Source organism: Dermacentor albipictus, chromosome 5, assembly GCF_038994185.2.
Source record: "Dermacentor albipictus isolate Rhodes 1998 colony chromosome 5, USDA_Dalb.pri_finalv2, whole genome shotgun sequence".
Classification (NCBI taxonomy): Eukaryota; Metazoa; Arthropoda; class Arachnida; order Ixodida; family Ixodidae; genus Dermacentor; species Dermacentor albipictus.
The window spans coordinates 160,977,993-160,991,066 of NC_091825.1; the positions used below are offsets into that span (position 1 = coordinate 160,977,993).

General features: G+C 47.3%; 1 protein-coding gene across 1 annotated transcript in view; it reads left to right on the forward strand.

Moving 5' to 3' along the window:
- The first annotated feature begins 4,430 nt into the window (after positions 1-4,430).
- Positions 4,431-13,074, forward strand: part of LOC135916357 (structural maintenance of chromosomes flexible hinge domain-containing protein 1-like) — a 373,767-nt gene continuing 365,123 nt past the window's right edge. The window contains exons 1-4 of the mRNA XM_065449720.2: positions 4,431-4,576; positions 4,729-4,862; positions 5,471-5,546; positions 6,453-6,529. Of these exons, the coding sequence (XP_065305792.1) occupies positions 4,743-4,862; positions 5,471-5,546; positions 6,453-6,529 (273 nt within the window). The 5' untranslated portion in view covers positions 4,431-4,576; positions 4,729-4,742. The remainder of the gene's footprint in view (positions 4,577-4,728; positions 4,863-5,470; positions 5,547-6,452; positions 6,530-13,074) is intronic.

Here is a 13,074-nt window from a genome sequence, read left to right on the forward strand (position 1 = left end):
CTTCAACCATCTTACAACAACTGGCACAGAAGAGTCGACCCGGCAACACAATACCGCTCAGCGTTCAAACGCCCGGAATTAGCTGCCAACCCACCAGGCCTGCTATCACAATTTCCATGCAAGTCACTCAACTGGGAATCCCAAATTTTGCCCCAAAATTTCGTGCCACCAAAGCGAGCGTTCACGTTCCTCCTGAGTTCGACCAAACCCCACCGTCGCGCTGCACAAGAGTAAAGGTTTACGCAGAATTAAACCGAAGGCTTTCAAACACCAATACTCAATCATAACTTCAGCAGCTTAGCTTCACGAACAGCCTATTCTTATCTTATCGCAGTGGCGTACTTATTTCATGTACTGCTGCCACTGAACCGTCTGGCCAACTCCACAGGTACGTCATCACAAACGCGCTAAGTTTGTGGTCCCTATTCCGAACACATGCTTGCATCATACAAAGTTTTCATCACGCTGACTCACATTTGTTCCTTTAATCCACACAGGACACGCTCCTTTAACAAACAACCACTCTTGCGTAACTTACGCAGCACAGAGGAACCTCTTAACAAATGTGTCTTTTACTAACTAGCTCTTCGCACGCGTATTAGAGAAGTCAGAATACGGCTGCCCCCGACACACACGAGCAACCCAGTCATCAACGTTCTGCTTCCTTCCGTCCGCACAGGACACGCGCTAATGGACCTAACAGCTCTTCTCAGTGCAAATCACGCACTTACTGAAAATCTACGCGCTTAACCTTAAAATTAAAAAAAAACTTAAAAAGAAAGAAGGTTAAATAACACACACGCGCGTTACGATAGGCCTCTCAACAATAACCTTGACCTTCAGGTTACTCACGCTTACACAAAAAAAGAAAGCCTATATACTTATTAATGAACACCTCGCGAGACTACAGGTTTACTTTAAACGCGACTTCCAAATCTTGAGCTTCTCAAACAAATGATAAACAGAGCTCATACCTTACATATTGAAAGAAATGCTAGTCTCAAATCGCGAAAATTTGCAAATGTTCAAAAATAAAACAAAACATGTTTCACTTCTACGGAAGCTCTCCTGGCTTCCCGTTCCCGATTGCTTACGACTGACTCATACTTTCAGCCGGACCCGAGGTGGTCGCGGTTTACAAGCTACTCTGGCTACGGAGGAACAACAAAAGGGCTGACTCACTATCAGCTCCCCCGAGACGTTACGGTCTCCTGCCAATTTGCGTCCCCGCGCCCCGCTTTCAACATGACCTCGACTGATCGCGTCGCTACTCCCCACCTGGTCTCGTCTTGCCACCTTGCGCTTCTTTGCACTGCACGCTGAGCTTCGAAGAGAACGACGGAACGACGAGGAATTAGACTGCCCCGTGCCCTTTGTCCGCGTCCGTGCAGAACAAGCTTCTCGGTCCCCCTTTGACCGGTGGCTCGAACGTGTTTGATGCGTCAACATCGTCCGTAACGACCGCACCTGTCTTTTCTCCGCGCCCTGCCCCTCTGGGTCTCTCGCCGTCTTTGGCGCGCTACATTAGTCACCGCATTCCGAACTTTTCGGCGCTTCTTTCTGCGGCGCTTTCTCTTTGACTTCTCTTTCATGCCGTCATCTCGCGCCTCGTGCTGGCCGTTACACATCTCGTCGGCCCAGATCGGTCTCCTACCCGCGCAGTCTGATTGATTTTCGTTTAAATCAACATTCTCTCTGCCTCGACTGGCGGACAGCTCAACCGACTCTGGCACAATGCAGCAGGCTTTACTCGAGTTATGCAACTCGCACTCTTGCGAACTGCCCTCTACTGCATTGCCCAGCTCACGCTGTGCATCGACACACAGTCCGTCTGTCTCGATCGCTGTCTCACGCGCACAGTCCGAATGATTAATAACTGAATCATCCCTCTCTAGGCTACCTAGACTGTCGGAGAGCCGCACCGATCCCTGGACAATGCAGTTGTTCTCTCGTGAGCTACGGAGCTCGCCATCCCGAGAACTACTCTCAACTGCACCGTCCAGCTGGCACTTCTCTTCTGCACGCAGATCTGACTCGACATGGGTGCTCGCGTCTGTCAAGTCAACAGTACCCTGTACCTCGCTAACGACCTTGATACCATGAGATGCGACGCACACACGCGGTAACTGTGCCAAATTGTTCGCAGCTGGCCTAGCTGTCTCTACAGTCCTCTGTTGGCACAGCACCTCGTCGCTCTCACTCTGGCCTTTAACGGCCTCTGCTGCCACTAAGGCATCGTCAGCTGCTAGCACTTCGAGTTCACCTGTGAACGTGCTGCTACTCTCACAGGTACTACTACTCTCGGCTTTCGACTGAAATCTGCTGTCGACATCCTGCCACTTTTGCTGCGTCCAGCCTACAGATTTTTCAAGCCGCTGTTGACTTTGTTCGATTAACTGCTCGAAACCTTCAATCTTTTTGTTCAATGCCTCAATGTACTGCCTTGTTACTTCTGTTAGGCCTTCTTCCTGTGAAATGCTTTTCAGTCCCTGCCTAGCTTTTTCCTGTTCTTGCTTAAATTCTTCCTGCTCTTGCCTAATTGCTTCCTGTTCCCGCTTTTTGCTAATTAGAATTCGTTTGCCCATTTGTTCGATGAATTTCAAATCATTGTTACTTTCTAGAATGGTTTTACGAATCTCTGATTCCGTCAAGTCCTCCTCTACGTTCACCTCGATCTCCTCACACAACCACAACAGGTCAGCTCTCGTCAAACACATTAGGACCATGGTCGCTACTTTAAGCTTTGGCTCTGCTGTCACACAATTCTTGCTGCGATACCCACGCAAATCAAAATACAAGTAAAAGATCCCCAGCGAATCAAATAAAAAAACACAGTGAAATTGAAGCCTGGTAAATCTTACAGCCAAAACCAAACGCTTACCCACTGAAGCAGCACCATATCACCAGTCCTTCTCCGCCGTATCCAGTCAGTTGCAAGAGGTGGTCAATCTCAAGTCGCCTCCAACTTGATCAGGATGCCGGTCGGTCACCATGTGCCAACGTCCGTCAGCTGCCGTTGCTGTCTCCCGAGTCGTAGGCCGATCTAGGAGCCGTAGTCGGATCCCTCCGCTGCCAACCAGATATCAGATTCGTCGGACGATCCTACGGCTGTCAAGCTGATGTAGGGGTCGTCGGACTAACTCGCCGCTGCCACCATTTGATGGAGTCGAAGGTCGACCGTAGAGATGAATTCGGTGAACAGGATTTATTTACATATTAACATATTAAGACAAGATACATTGGCAGTCTAGCGCGACTCCCATATGGAGCCCGCAAGATTAACAATCAGCAAACAGCATTCGAGCACACAGCTCACTACTACATTTTCAGCATAACAACGAGCACTCAGCTCCCAACGACGAGCACGACACGAGCACGACACGAGCACGCTCTAGCAGCCGGCAAACGCTGCTTATAAGCCTCCGCTTGACGTCATCGTTCGGCGTGGACGGTGCACGAGTGGTCGGGAATGTTCGTCCAATCATTGTAAACTTGCCAGCGCCCCGCCGTTTGGCACCACACACAAAGGCTCCGGAGTCGACGTGGGCTTTGTAGAACTCTCGGTACAGCATATAGCCCGCGGTGTCGTCGACCGAGGGCCTCGTAGAACTGTGCTCGCCGTCCCGGGTGGCGCGGCGGCGTACCACATTTTAGAGCTGACCGCGCGCCACGTGGCTGTCGGTCATCCGCAGTTCTCGGAAGGCGCCTCGTCTGGGGGACTTGGAACACGTGCAGCGGGCTGAAAGCTGGCACGTTGCCACCCCGTACGGCCATTCCTAACACCTACCCATTTTGCGATACTATATAGACTACAGCCAGGAAGCAGCAAGCTTTCCTACCACAAGTAAGTTGTGTTCTCAAAGTCCTAAAACACGCATTCCAATGAGCACGTAAACGAGCAATGTATAATGAAGCCCCCAATAAACTTTGATTGTCAATTAAGCCACTACAAGTACAACTGTCTATGTCTTGTATCAGTAGTGCCTTCTTTTTCCTATTCTGAAGTTTCATAAAGCACGTAACGCTACTGAGTGCCAACCTAACACACTTAACAAACCAAGGTCCAAACGGTGAAAACATGTTCTTTCAACGTTTACGATGTCGTCGCTTTCTCGTCCGGGCTTCGACACCACACCGCGACACAAGCATCGTCTCAGCCGCTGGCCCAATACGCTATATATCGCCACTTCGAGCAACAGAACAAAGGCAGAGAGCTTTGCGTTGCACTGCTCGACGGCAGGTTATGGCAATGGCGCTTGAAGCGAAACCAAAACTGCAAAAAAAAAAAAAGTAGACTAGTTTGCCAGTCAACAGAATGGCAATCCGTAGCTTGTACTTCCCATCGCTTTCCCATAGGTTTCCTTCATGTTCCCATGATGGTTGAACGATCGCAGCGCCAGATTTCTCTCTATGAAACTCTGTGGCCGCCGCCATGCCTGTCCGTGCGTAGCCAACGCTTGGTGCAAAGCGTCGAAGCCGAAGCCACCGAAGGTCGAAGTCCTAGATGGCGCTTGATTGCTAAACGCGCTAAACGCGTCATTTTTTATTTCTTCTCAATATCTATGCTACAAACGAAGTAAGTTTTTGAAGCGGTCGTTGACGCCTCAGAATGAACACACACACTCGCTTCGTGTTGGATTTGCTGTATTTCGGTAGGGATTAGGGGTGTTTAGTTTGCTAAGTGCCGTTCCCGGCGTTTCTTTTTTTTTTTTCCGACGAGGACTTTAGCTGTAGAAAACAATATGGCCGCACCAAATAAACAGTTTTTTGTTTACGACCGCCGAAAAAGCAATACACCGGAGTCTGTGATTGCCGTGGGGCCGAAGGATGACTACCTGGATCTAAGGACACGGGTCATGAAGGTAGATATCAAAACTTTCCGAATTTTGATGCAGGTTGGGACGTTAATCGACAAACCGACTTCTGCAGGAGCATGGCGTGTTCGCGTTTGTGTCAAAGCAAAACGCTGACATGCTTTCTTAGTGACACGATAGAATGAGTCGTAATGCAGTGATCTAAACGCTGTTGTAAGCTTCAAGCTATATTAATAGCGGTGTTCGTGAGAAGAAACATGCCGCGATAGGCTTACTTCATGGAGCTGATAGCACTTGCAACTCCGGCTAAAGCTAGGACACTGCTTTTCATTTCTGTGTCGTGGCCGTGCTGACACAGCGTCCACCTTGGGCGCTTTTCTGTCGGATTTGTACCTGGCCAGTTGCGCTGCATTAAAATTGTGATCGTTGGCGCCTTGCACATGCTATCACTTGTAGCGAAGTATCGGCGATCATGTTAGCTAGCAAATTCGGTTTTTCAATTGTCATCCGTGCTGTCTGACGCACTCGTTCATTGAGTAAGCATTTGTTGTGTGAGGGCGTGCTGCTTGCCTGTTTTTTATTATGGGCCTGGTAGACCACACGTGCAACTTTATCCTTACTGTTACATGCCGATTTACGTCATCTCATTTTCACAGCACTATGGAATCGTCTCCGCGGAGTCGTTCGTTATCTGCACAACAAACAGGGAAGAGATTAACAAGGCCACTTACGGTAAGAGCATGATGAATGATTGCGTAATTTTATGGCAAATATATGAATACTGACTTCATAACAGTCATGCATCAGGTGACTATAAATATTAAATGTTTTCTGTTTGTTAGGAACCAGTGGGGAGCTTGCAAATGTTTATGCACTCTAAAGCAGAGTGCTGCGGAACGATAAGTAATACTGCAGTAGTTGTAGGGGTCAAGTTGTCTGCCTCAGTACTATGTTGCTGCTTTTGCATAAAAACTGAGCAGAAAAGAAAAGGAAAGAACAAATTATTGTAGAAGTATATTAAAGTGGGCATATTGGAAATCCATTGTGAGCAGTCTACTAAAGGAAAGGGACTACAAGAACAGCTCGTCCTATGTTCTTTCCAGAGTCTCCTTCATTTTCCCACTGCTCACAATGGAGCAAAAATATTGCCTTTGTTTTCTTGCATTGCCTCGCTGAAGCGCCAGACAGAAGTGTGGATGTCTGCACGGGGATGCCTGCTACAAAGGCCCACCTGCTGGTTGGCCTCTGCAAGCGATCATACTGAACTTGAAATGTTGCTAGCTGTCATATGCATTTTTTTAAGCAACTTCATCTGCATTATGCAAACACCTTGGTTTATTTAATACAAGTTATAATTGAAAAGCAGCCTACCTAGTGCACAAGTTTATTGGAAAGCTTTGAAACCTCCGAAGCTGGCAAGTAAGTTGCTGCGTTCACATGCTTACTTTCAGTGAACATTATAAATGGTTTAAGTCTGTGAACACTATAATCCCTTCCACGATCTTGCCCAAAGGAGTAAATTAGGCAGTCGGATTTCTATGGCCTTTGGTATCAATACTGATTAAAAGCGAGCATGTGACTGCAGTATGAAAAGCATTGGATTGGCCACGTACTTGACCAGTGCTCTACTACTTTCAGAAAAACTTGAAGGAGGTGAAACCCTGTATGTGCTCAAGAACATTGACCAGGAGCTCACAGGCCAGACATTTCAGAAGGTGAGTTTATCATGAATAAACTGATGCCTTCATAATGCAGCTACTCTGTACTAACCATTCATAGTACTAACCAATAGCAGTGTTCTGCATAATATAGCTGGATTAATATTGCAGACACTATCGCAAACTTAGCTCACAGATTCCCTACCGTAGGATTATATGTCACCAGATCTCACGGCACTCACTTCGTTCGCACCTGAAACGGAAATAAGCACTGGTATTTTCGTCTAGAAATGCTGACGGAGAAATGCCTCAGTCTGGCAACAACCAGTTTTAATTTAGGTAGTGACTACAGTGACGGGGCCCGGCACTTTAACATCTGTACTACAGTGACGGGGCCCGGTACTTTAACATATGCACTACAGTGACGGGGCCCGGCACTTTAACATCTGTACTACAGTGACGGGGCCCGCCTCCTTAACCACAAACGGGACCGGCACTTTACGTCAACACTGTAGCGACGTCAATGGCCGCACTTCTTTCAAACATGCTATGCAAACAACTTCGAGCACTTCACGGCAGGCAGTGAACTTTATTAAGGTCCTGAGGAGTGACTCCGAAACCCCCTTATGAGGGAGGGCGCCGCCGCGAGCCGTTCCGACGTTGGGACGGGCAGGCCGTGCCTGACCGCCTCCTCCCACTCTTCTTCCGTGGTGAGATGACCGTGGTCCCGTAACGAGGGACACCGCCAGAGCATGTGTTCTAAAGTGCAGAATGTATATCCGCAATCCGGACACCTGCCCTGCACGGACGCGGCGTTAGGTTGCCCCTGTGATCCACCACGGCCGCCGCGAACCGGTCGGACGAACCGCATTGGACGACGTCGACGAACGCGACCGATCGTGGATCGTCGGCGACGGATCCGAGAAGTGCGGCCGCTCGGGCCCGGCGTGTGCCTACATTGCGTTGCAGGTGCACGTTGCGCGGGAACGGCGACACCGTGACGGCCTCCCGCGACCACGCGTCGAGCACGCACCGCCTTTCCCTGACGGGTTAAAGTTCAGCGCCTCCAGGATCCGCCTCCCCGCAAGCGAGGAAGCGAGCCTGAACACCTGGACTAACTTCTGTGACCCAACCTCATCGAAGGTGTTGTGGACCCCCAGCTGCATGAGCTTCTCGGTGCTGGCGCCTATGGGGATGCCAAGCACTTCACGGACCGCGATATTTTATTCCAGTACTGTCCACAACACCACGTGAATTTCACGATGTCAGCAACTTCCGTGCAGTAATTGATTGCACACATACGGATCGAACGACCGCAATGGGTACTTGTCCACGAATGTACAATCTTTTGCGTATGCACTGTAACACCTATGATGATTATAATAAAGAAAGAAAGTTCACTGTAATGGAAGGGGAACGGTAAAAACACATTAAAAAAGGCACGGCACATGTTCCTGCTTGTGTATACACCAGACAATGAATATTCTACTGAATTAAGAAAAAGAAGCAGCGGATAATTGCTCGCTTAGAAGACCGATAAACATGCAGTTCGATGAAATTTGAGAAATAATGATGTTGAAGCTTCCAAGACTTTAGAAGAAAAGAAAAAGAAAATTAAGACTGAATCATCGCGGCGTAACATATCACAAGTTGCTGTAGGCGTCGAAGACCCTAGCTATAACGAAATTATTTTTGAACAGCTCCAATAGTGTCGATGCAACAATGGTTGCTTGCGTACTGTCAAATGCTCCTATGCTGCGGCATAAAGCTCACGGCACGGTGCAAAAACGTGCTCGGAGCGAAAGTGAAACATTGCGCGAGGACATGCATGCAGACGCGAAGTCGGTCACCGCGAACCCGTGCGATCGCGGCATTGCAGCTTCATTCTGTTATGCTACATTTAGTTACACAGACAGCCATCCCACTATAAGAACATATTTCACATAGTTTTCTCATCGATTGCTTACGTTTCACGCAAACCGGTTCGGTGGAATCGATTGCGGCGACCGCTCGCAGTGTCCCAGCTTACTGTATGTAATAGGCAAAGAGATGGCGTTTGTAAACCATTCTGTGCTTTCTGTTTGTCCAACATGATTATTTCAAAGGTAAAATACTGCCATTTCGAGAGTACTTGCAAAATTGTTCAGGAGGGCTGCCGCGTAGTATGTTTATTTAACCTTTATTTAACGCCGACGCATGTGAGGCGCTTCCGACAGACGGCGATTCCGTAAGTCGTCCTCGCCCCGCCCCGTCGGTGTAGTGTTGTTGTTAAAGCGACGGGCCCCGTCACCGTAGTGTGGATGTTAAAGTACCGGGCCCCGTCACTGTAGTGCAGATGTTAAAGTGCCGGGCCCCGTCACTGTAGTCACTACCTTTAATTTAATCCTGTAAGTGTTTTATTATTTTGACCGAAAGTGGCCTTATTCAGTGTTTTTCTTTTATGACTTACAGTAGACTCAATAAATGAAACTCCAAGGGACCGAAAAAATTAGTTCCATTTAACAGGAGTTCCGTTTACTGTGAGAGATGTGCAAAAGTGCAGATTTATGTGCGTGCACTCTTGATACCATTTTATGGAACTCCAAGCACTAGAAGGTGAATGAACCTGACAAGTTTTTCAGAAAGGAAAAAAAACTGCAAGAGGTTTTGGTACAGCACTCACAAAGTTTATTTGGCAACAATTAGTCACTGTGCACAAAAAATTCACCAATTTTGTTTTGTTTGAGTCCTCGGAACTGCATCTTTAGGATTGTTTTTTCCATGGCACTTAAGTTTTGGACAAACATTTCAGATCCTGGTCCTTTCAGAGGAGGAAGAATAAACTTTATTAGTTGAAATGAGCCGACGGTAAAATCGTCCGAGGTGGGCGGCGTCCCTAGTCCAGGATGCTGTGGGCTTAAGCTGATAGCTTGGCCCTGCTCACCAGGCGATGCTGGTCTTCAGGGCTCGAGCTTATCAGCTGGGCCTCCCACTGCTCGACGGTGGGTCCGGTGATGGGCGGGTGATGGATTTTGTTGATGTGGTAGAGGGTATTGGGCGTAGTCCAGAAGGCGCATTTGTAAGTATAGCTCGTAGTATACATGGCGTGTAGCAGGGTGCCGTGTGGGAATGTGCCGGTCTGTAGTCTTCTGAAGATCACCGCCTCTTCTCTTGTCAGCTGGGGATGCGGGGGTGGATAGATCATTCTACCCAGTCTGTAGTGGCTCAGGATATCGGCGTATCTTTTCGGGACGCTATCTTGTTGGTCTATAGCAGTGCTCGTGAACGTGGTGGGATAGCCCGGAGAATGTGATCTTGGGCAGCGGCATTAGCCGCTACATTACCCGCCAGGGACTCGTGTCCCGGGGCCCAGACAATGTACACTTCTGGAAAATTGTCTCGTTTTTCGAGGATGCTCGGTGCTTGTTTGGAAATGCGGTCCTTTTGGTAATTCTACATGCTGTTTGTGAGTCGGTGATGATCGTGATTAGATCTTCCTCTCGCTGGCCCGTAGTGGCTGCCAGGGCTATCGGCGTTTCTTCCGCGCAGTCTATGTCTGGAGTGCTTACCGAGGCCGCTGCTACCTCTTGTCCTTGGCCGTTGATCACGCTGATTGCATGGGCCGCTCTGTTCTTGTACTTTACCGCGTCGGTGTATTGGACTTCTCCTTGTTTTGCTCCTTCGTAGGCCTTACGTAGAGCTTTCACTCTCGCTCGCCTCCTTTCTTTGTCGTATTCAGGGTGCATGTTTCTCGGGATGCTGGCCACCGTGATCTTAGAGTCTGAAAAAATTTTTGAGACACTGCACAGCTGATTCTGCTCCTTCAAGTGTGGTAGGCTCCACGGTAGCTACCCCTTCAGATTCCTCTTATGGCTCACTTTCTTCTTCATCACACACCTCAGCAACAATGCTCTCCACCGTGTTTTCAGGGCAAGTCACAACATCACCATCGATGTGCACGTACTCATCAAAGTCAACGCCAACGCGGCAATGAAGCACGAATGGCACCACGACGGCACGAACGAGGTGGTGGGGGCTAAGCCCTGTAACCTCGGCGACTTGAACTGACAAACGACTAGAATAAGAACTGCGCTAACACAACACAAGAACTGCTCATTTGTTGCGCAAACACGGCTGACTACCAACGAGGTGAGGCATACAACTGAAGACAAGAAACAGCCAGAACCGGAAAAAACTGACAATGGTTCTGCCAAGAAGTTTCATTTTCGGTTCCGTTTACACTGTGACGCGGAAATTTTAGTTCCGATTACCGAAACTTTTTTACGTTATGTGAATACAAAAACAACCAAACTGCAGGCGACTGTTCCGTTTAAGCGGCAATTCCGTTTAAGCGATTTCCGTTTATAGAGATTCTACTGTATTTTCAAACTTCACTCCATTGAAAACTCTTCTAAAGCTTCTTCAACCAATTCACTTCATATTATTTTAACTGTGATAACCTCCTTTTGCTTCTTCACTATGCAATAGTATGTGTACTTGTCATTGCCACGAACGGTAGAGTTAAAACTAGGAGAAAGGCATAGTAAGCGTGCGATTCCAAAAAAATTCAGTGTTTGAGGGCTGCCATTTATGTAGTAGAAAACAAAGACTGCAATAAACGTGCCCCTCCAGTGCTGACGAAATGACTGCCATCTAGGTTGTAGAACACGAAGACTGAATCAATGTGGGTAAAAAAGCTTTGACATCTATGTAGGAAAATGAAGAGGAGGAAATTAACCCCACATTTCAAACACTGGCACCGCAGTCATGTAGTAGAAGAGAAACTAAACGGATATGTTGAGTTCATTCAAATTGCTTTGGAAAACGGGATTATTGCTGCTGGCTATGCTTGTCCAAAGCAAACTTAGTGCAGTGGTCAGGCTAAAAACATTCTGGAACATTTTTTATCAGAATTTTTCGATCTGCAGTGAGAATGTAATCATTCACCTGGAGCGTGCTGGAAACAGTTATTTGTAAGCGTCATAACGATTATGTGCTGGCATTGGTGGGAGGCAGACAAGTGCAGTCACAGCTGTGAGAAAGCATTATTTTGTTTATCAAGCTGATGTTCTGTGATTCATGTTTTTCGAAGTGTTAAATTATGTCTACAATAATAGCTATGCGTTTTCTTGGTTACCTGTCCAACAGCTTGTCATAAACAATTCAAGGATGTTTTTTAGTCAAGCCAAGTGAAGTTCTCTAAAGTGAAATGATGCTTTTACATGTGATATGCAATCCACTGTGTTGCTGTAGTCACGTGTGCACTTTTGATTTCCGAAGCATGTCTCATAGACTTGAGTGAGCTGGAACAAAGGATTTTAGCTCGCATGCGTGCTTGGAATTTTGCGCACATACAACAGCAATTGTGTGCCACCATCCATTGAGCGATGCGAGCGCAGCTCATCACCGTGCACTTCTTTTACTTTGTAATATGCATAGAATAAAAAGCAATAGCCTAATAATATATGAACTGCAATTCTAAGCAATAACTATGTGGTACTTAATGGCAGCCGACTTATGTACAGTAATCTCGTATACTACATTCGAAGTAGTAAAGCTTCATTGCCAATTCGTGCCATTTACTGGTTTTTGAGACTTCCTTTGCCAATTTAAAATTATGCTTCCTATTTAAATTGTGAGCAGCATGCTGGATTCTATCACGACAAATCATGGTCATTTTATTTCCATCAATGTCTCGCAACACATTCTGGCCAGTTGTCAGTCCCTTTAAAGGGCCCCGAAACAACCCTGAGGTCGAAATTTTTTTTATATTGTGGCAGTAGTGTACAAGTCTGCAGTGAACATGTAGCCGCAAGATTTTTTTAAACGTGATGCTGTAAAAGCAGAGCTACAGGGGTTTGGTGATCAAGAATGCGACTGCCACTCGTTTCTCCCTCTCCTTTGCGTCGCGCTCCTTGAGCGGTTTCTTCTTCTTGCCATGTACTCTTCTAAACACCTCTTAATGGCATGTGAACACGTCATTCATTCATTGTTTATTTTTTCTTGTTTCAAAACAATGTCCACATCCAGTTACCACGACAGCAGGTAGCAACAGCGGATACCTGCTTGCCGTACTAGACCGTGCTGGCCTGTGCTGCGATCACTGCCCATTTTGTTTACTATATATTGTTAAAGGCTGGACAACCCAATGCACAAATGGAAAAGAGAAAGTGCAGCAAACAGATGAAGGATGTCCCACTACAGGCCAGCTCTTCGCCAGAGCTGCAACTTGATACCGTACTGCCCTGTTTCACAGAAATGTGCCTTTGCCGTTTGCAGGGTGTACATCACTAGCGCCTACGAGAAAAAAGAGAATTGAAGCATCACGTCGTTACGGAAAGAACTTGCCTTACATTTCTCTCTCTCTCTTGTGATGTTTTTTTAATGTGTACTTGAAACGCAAGTAATCTTGCACTGCAAATTGCAAACCAAAACATGTAACACGTGTGTGCACAAGCAAGCAACACAACTAAGAAGAGCAGGTTTGCGGCTGGCATCAGCTGCATGGACAGAGGCTACTAGACAAACCGGAAGTCGTAGGTTCTCGTAGGTCGACTAGTCAACAGCATTCACTCTGTTGACGTCACTTGGAGCGCTCTGTTGACATCCCAATGTGCAGAAAA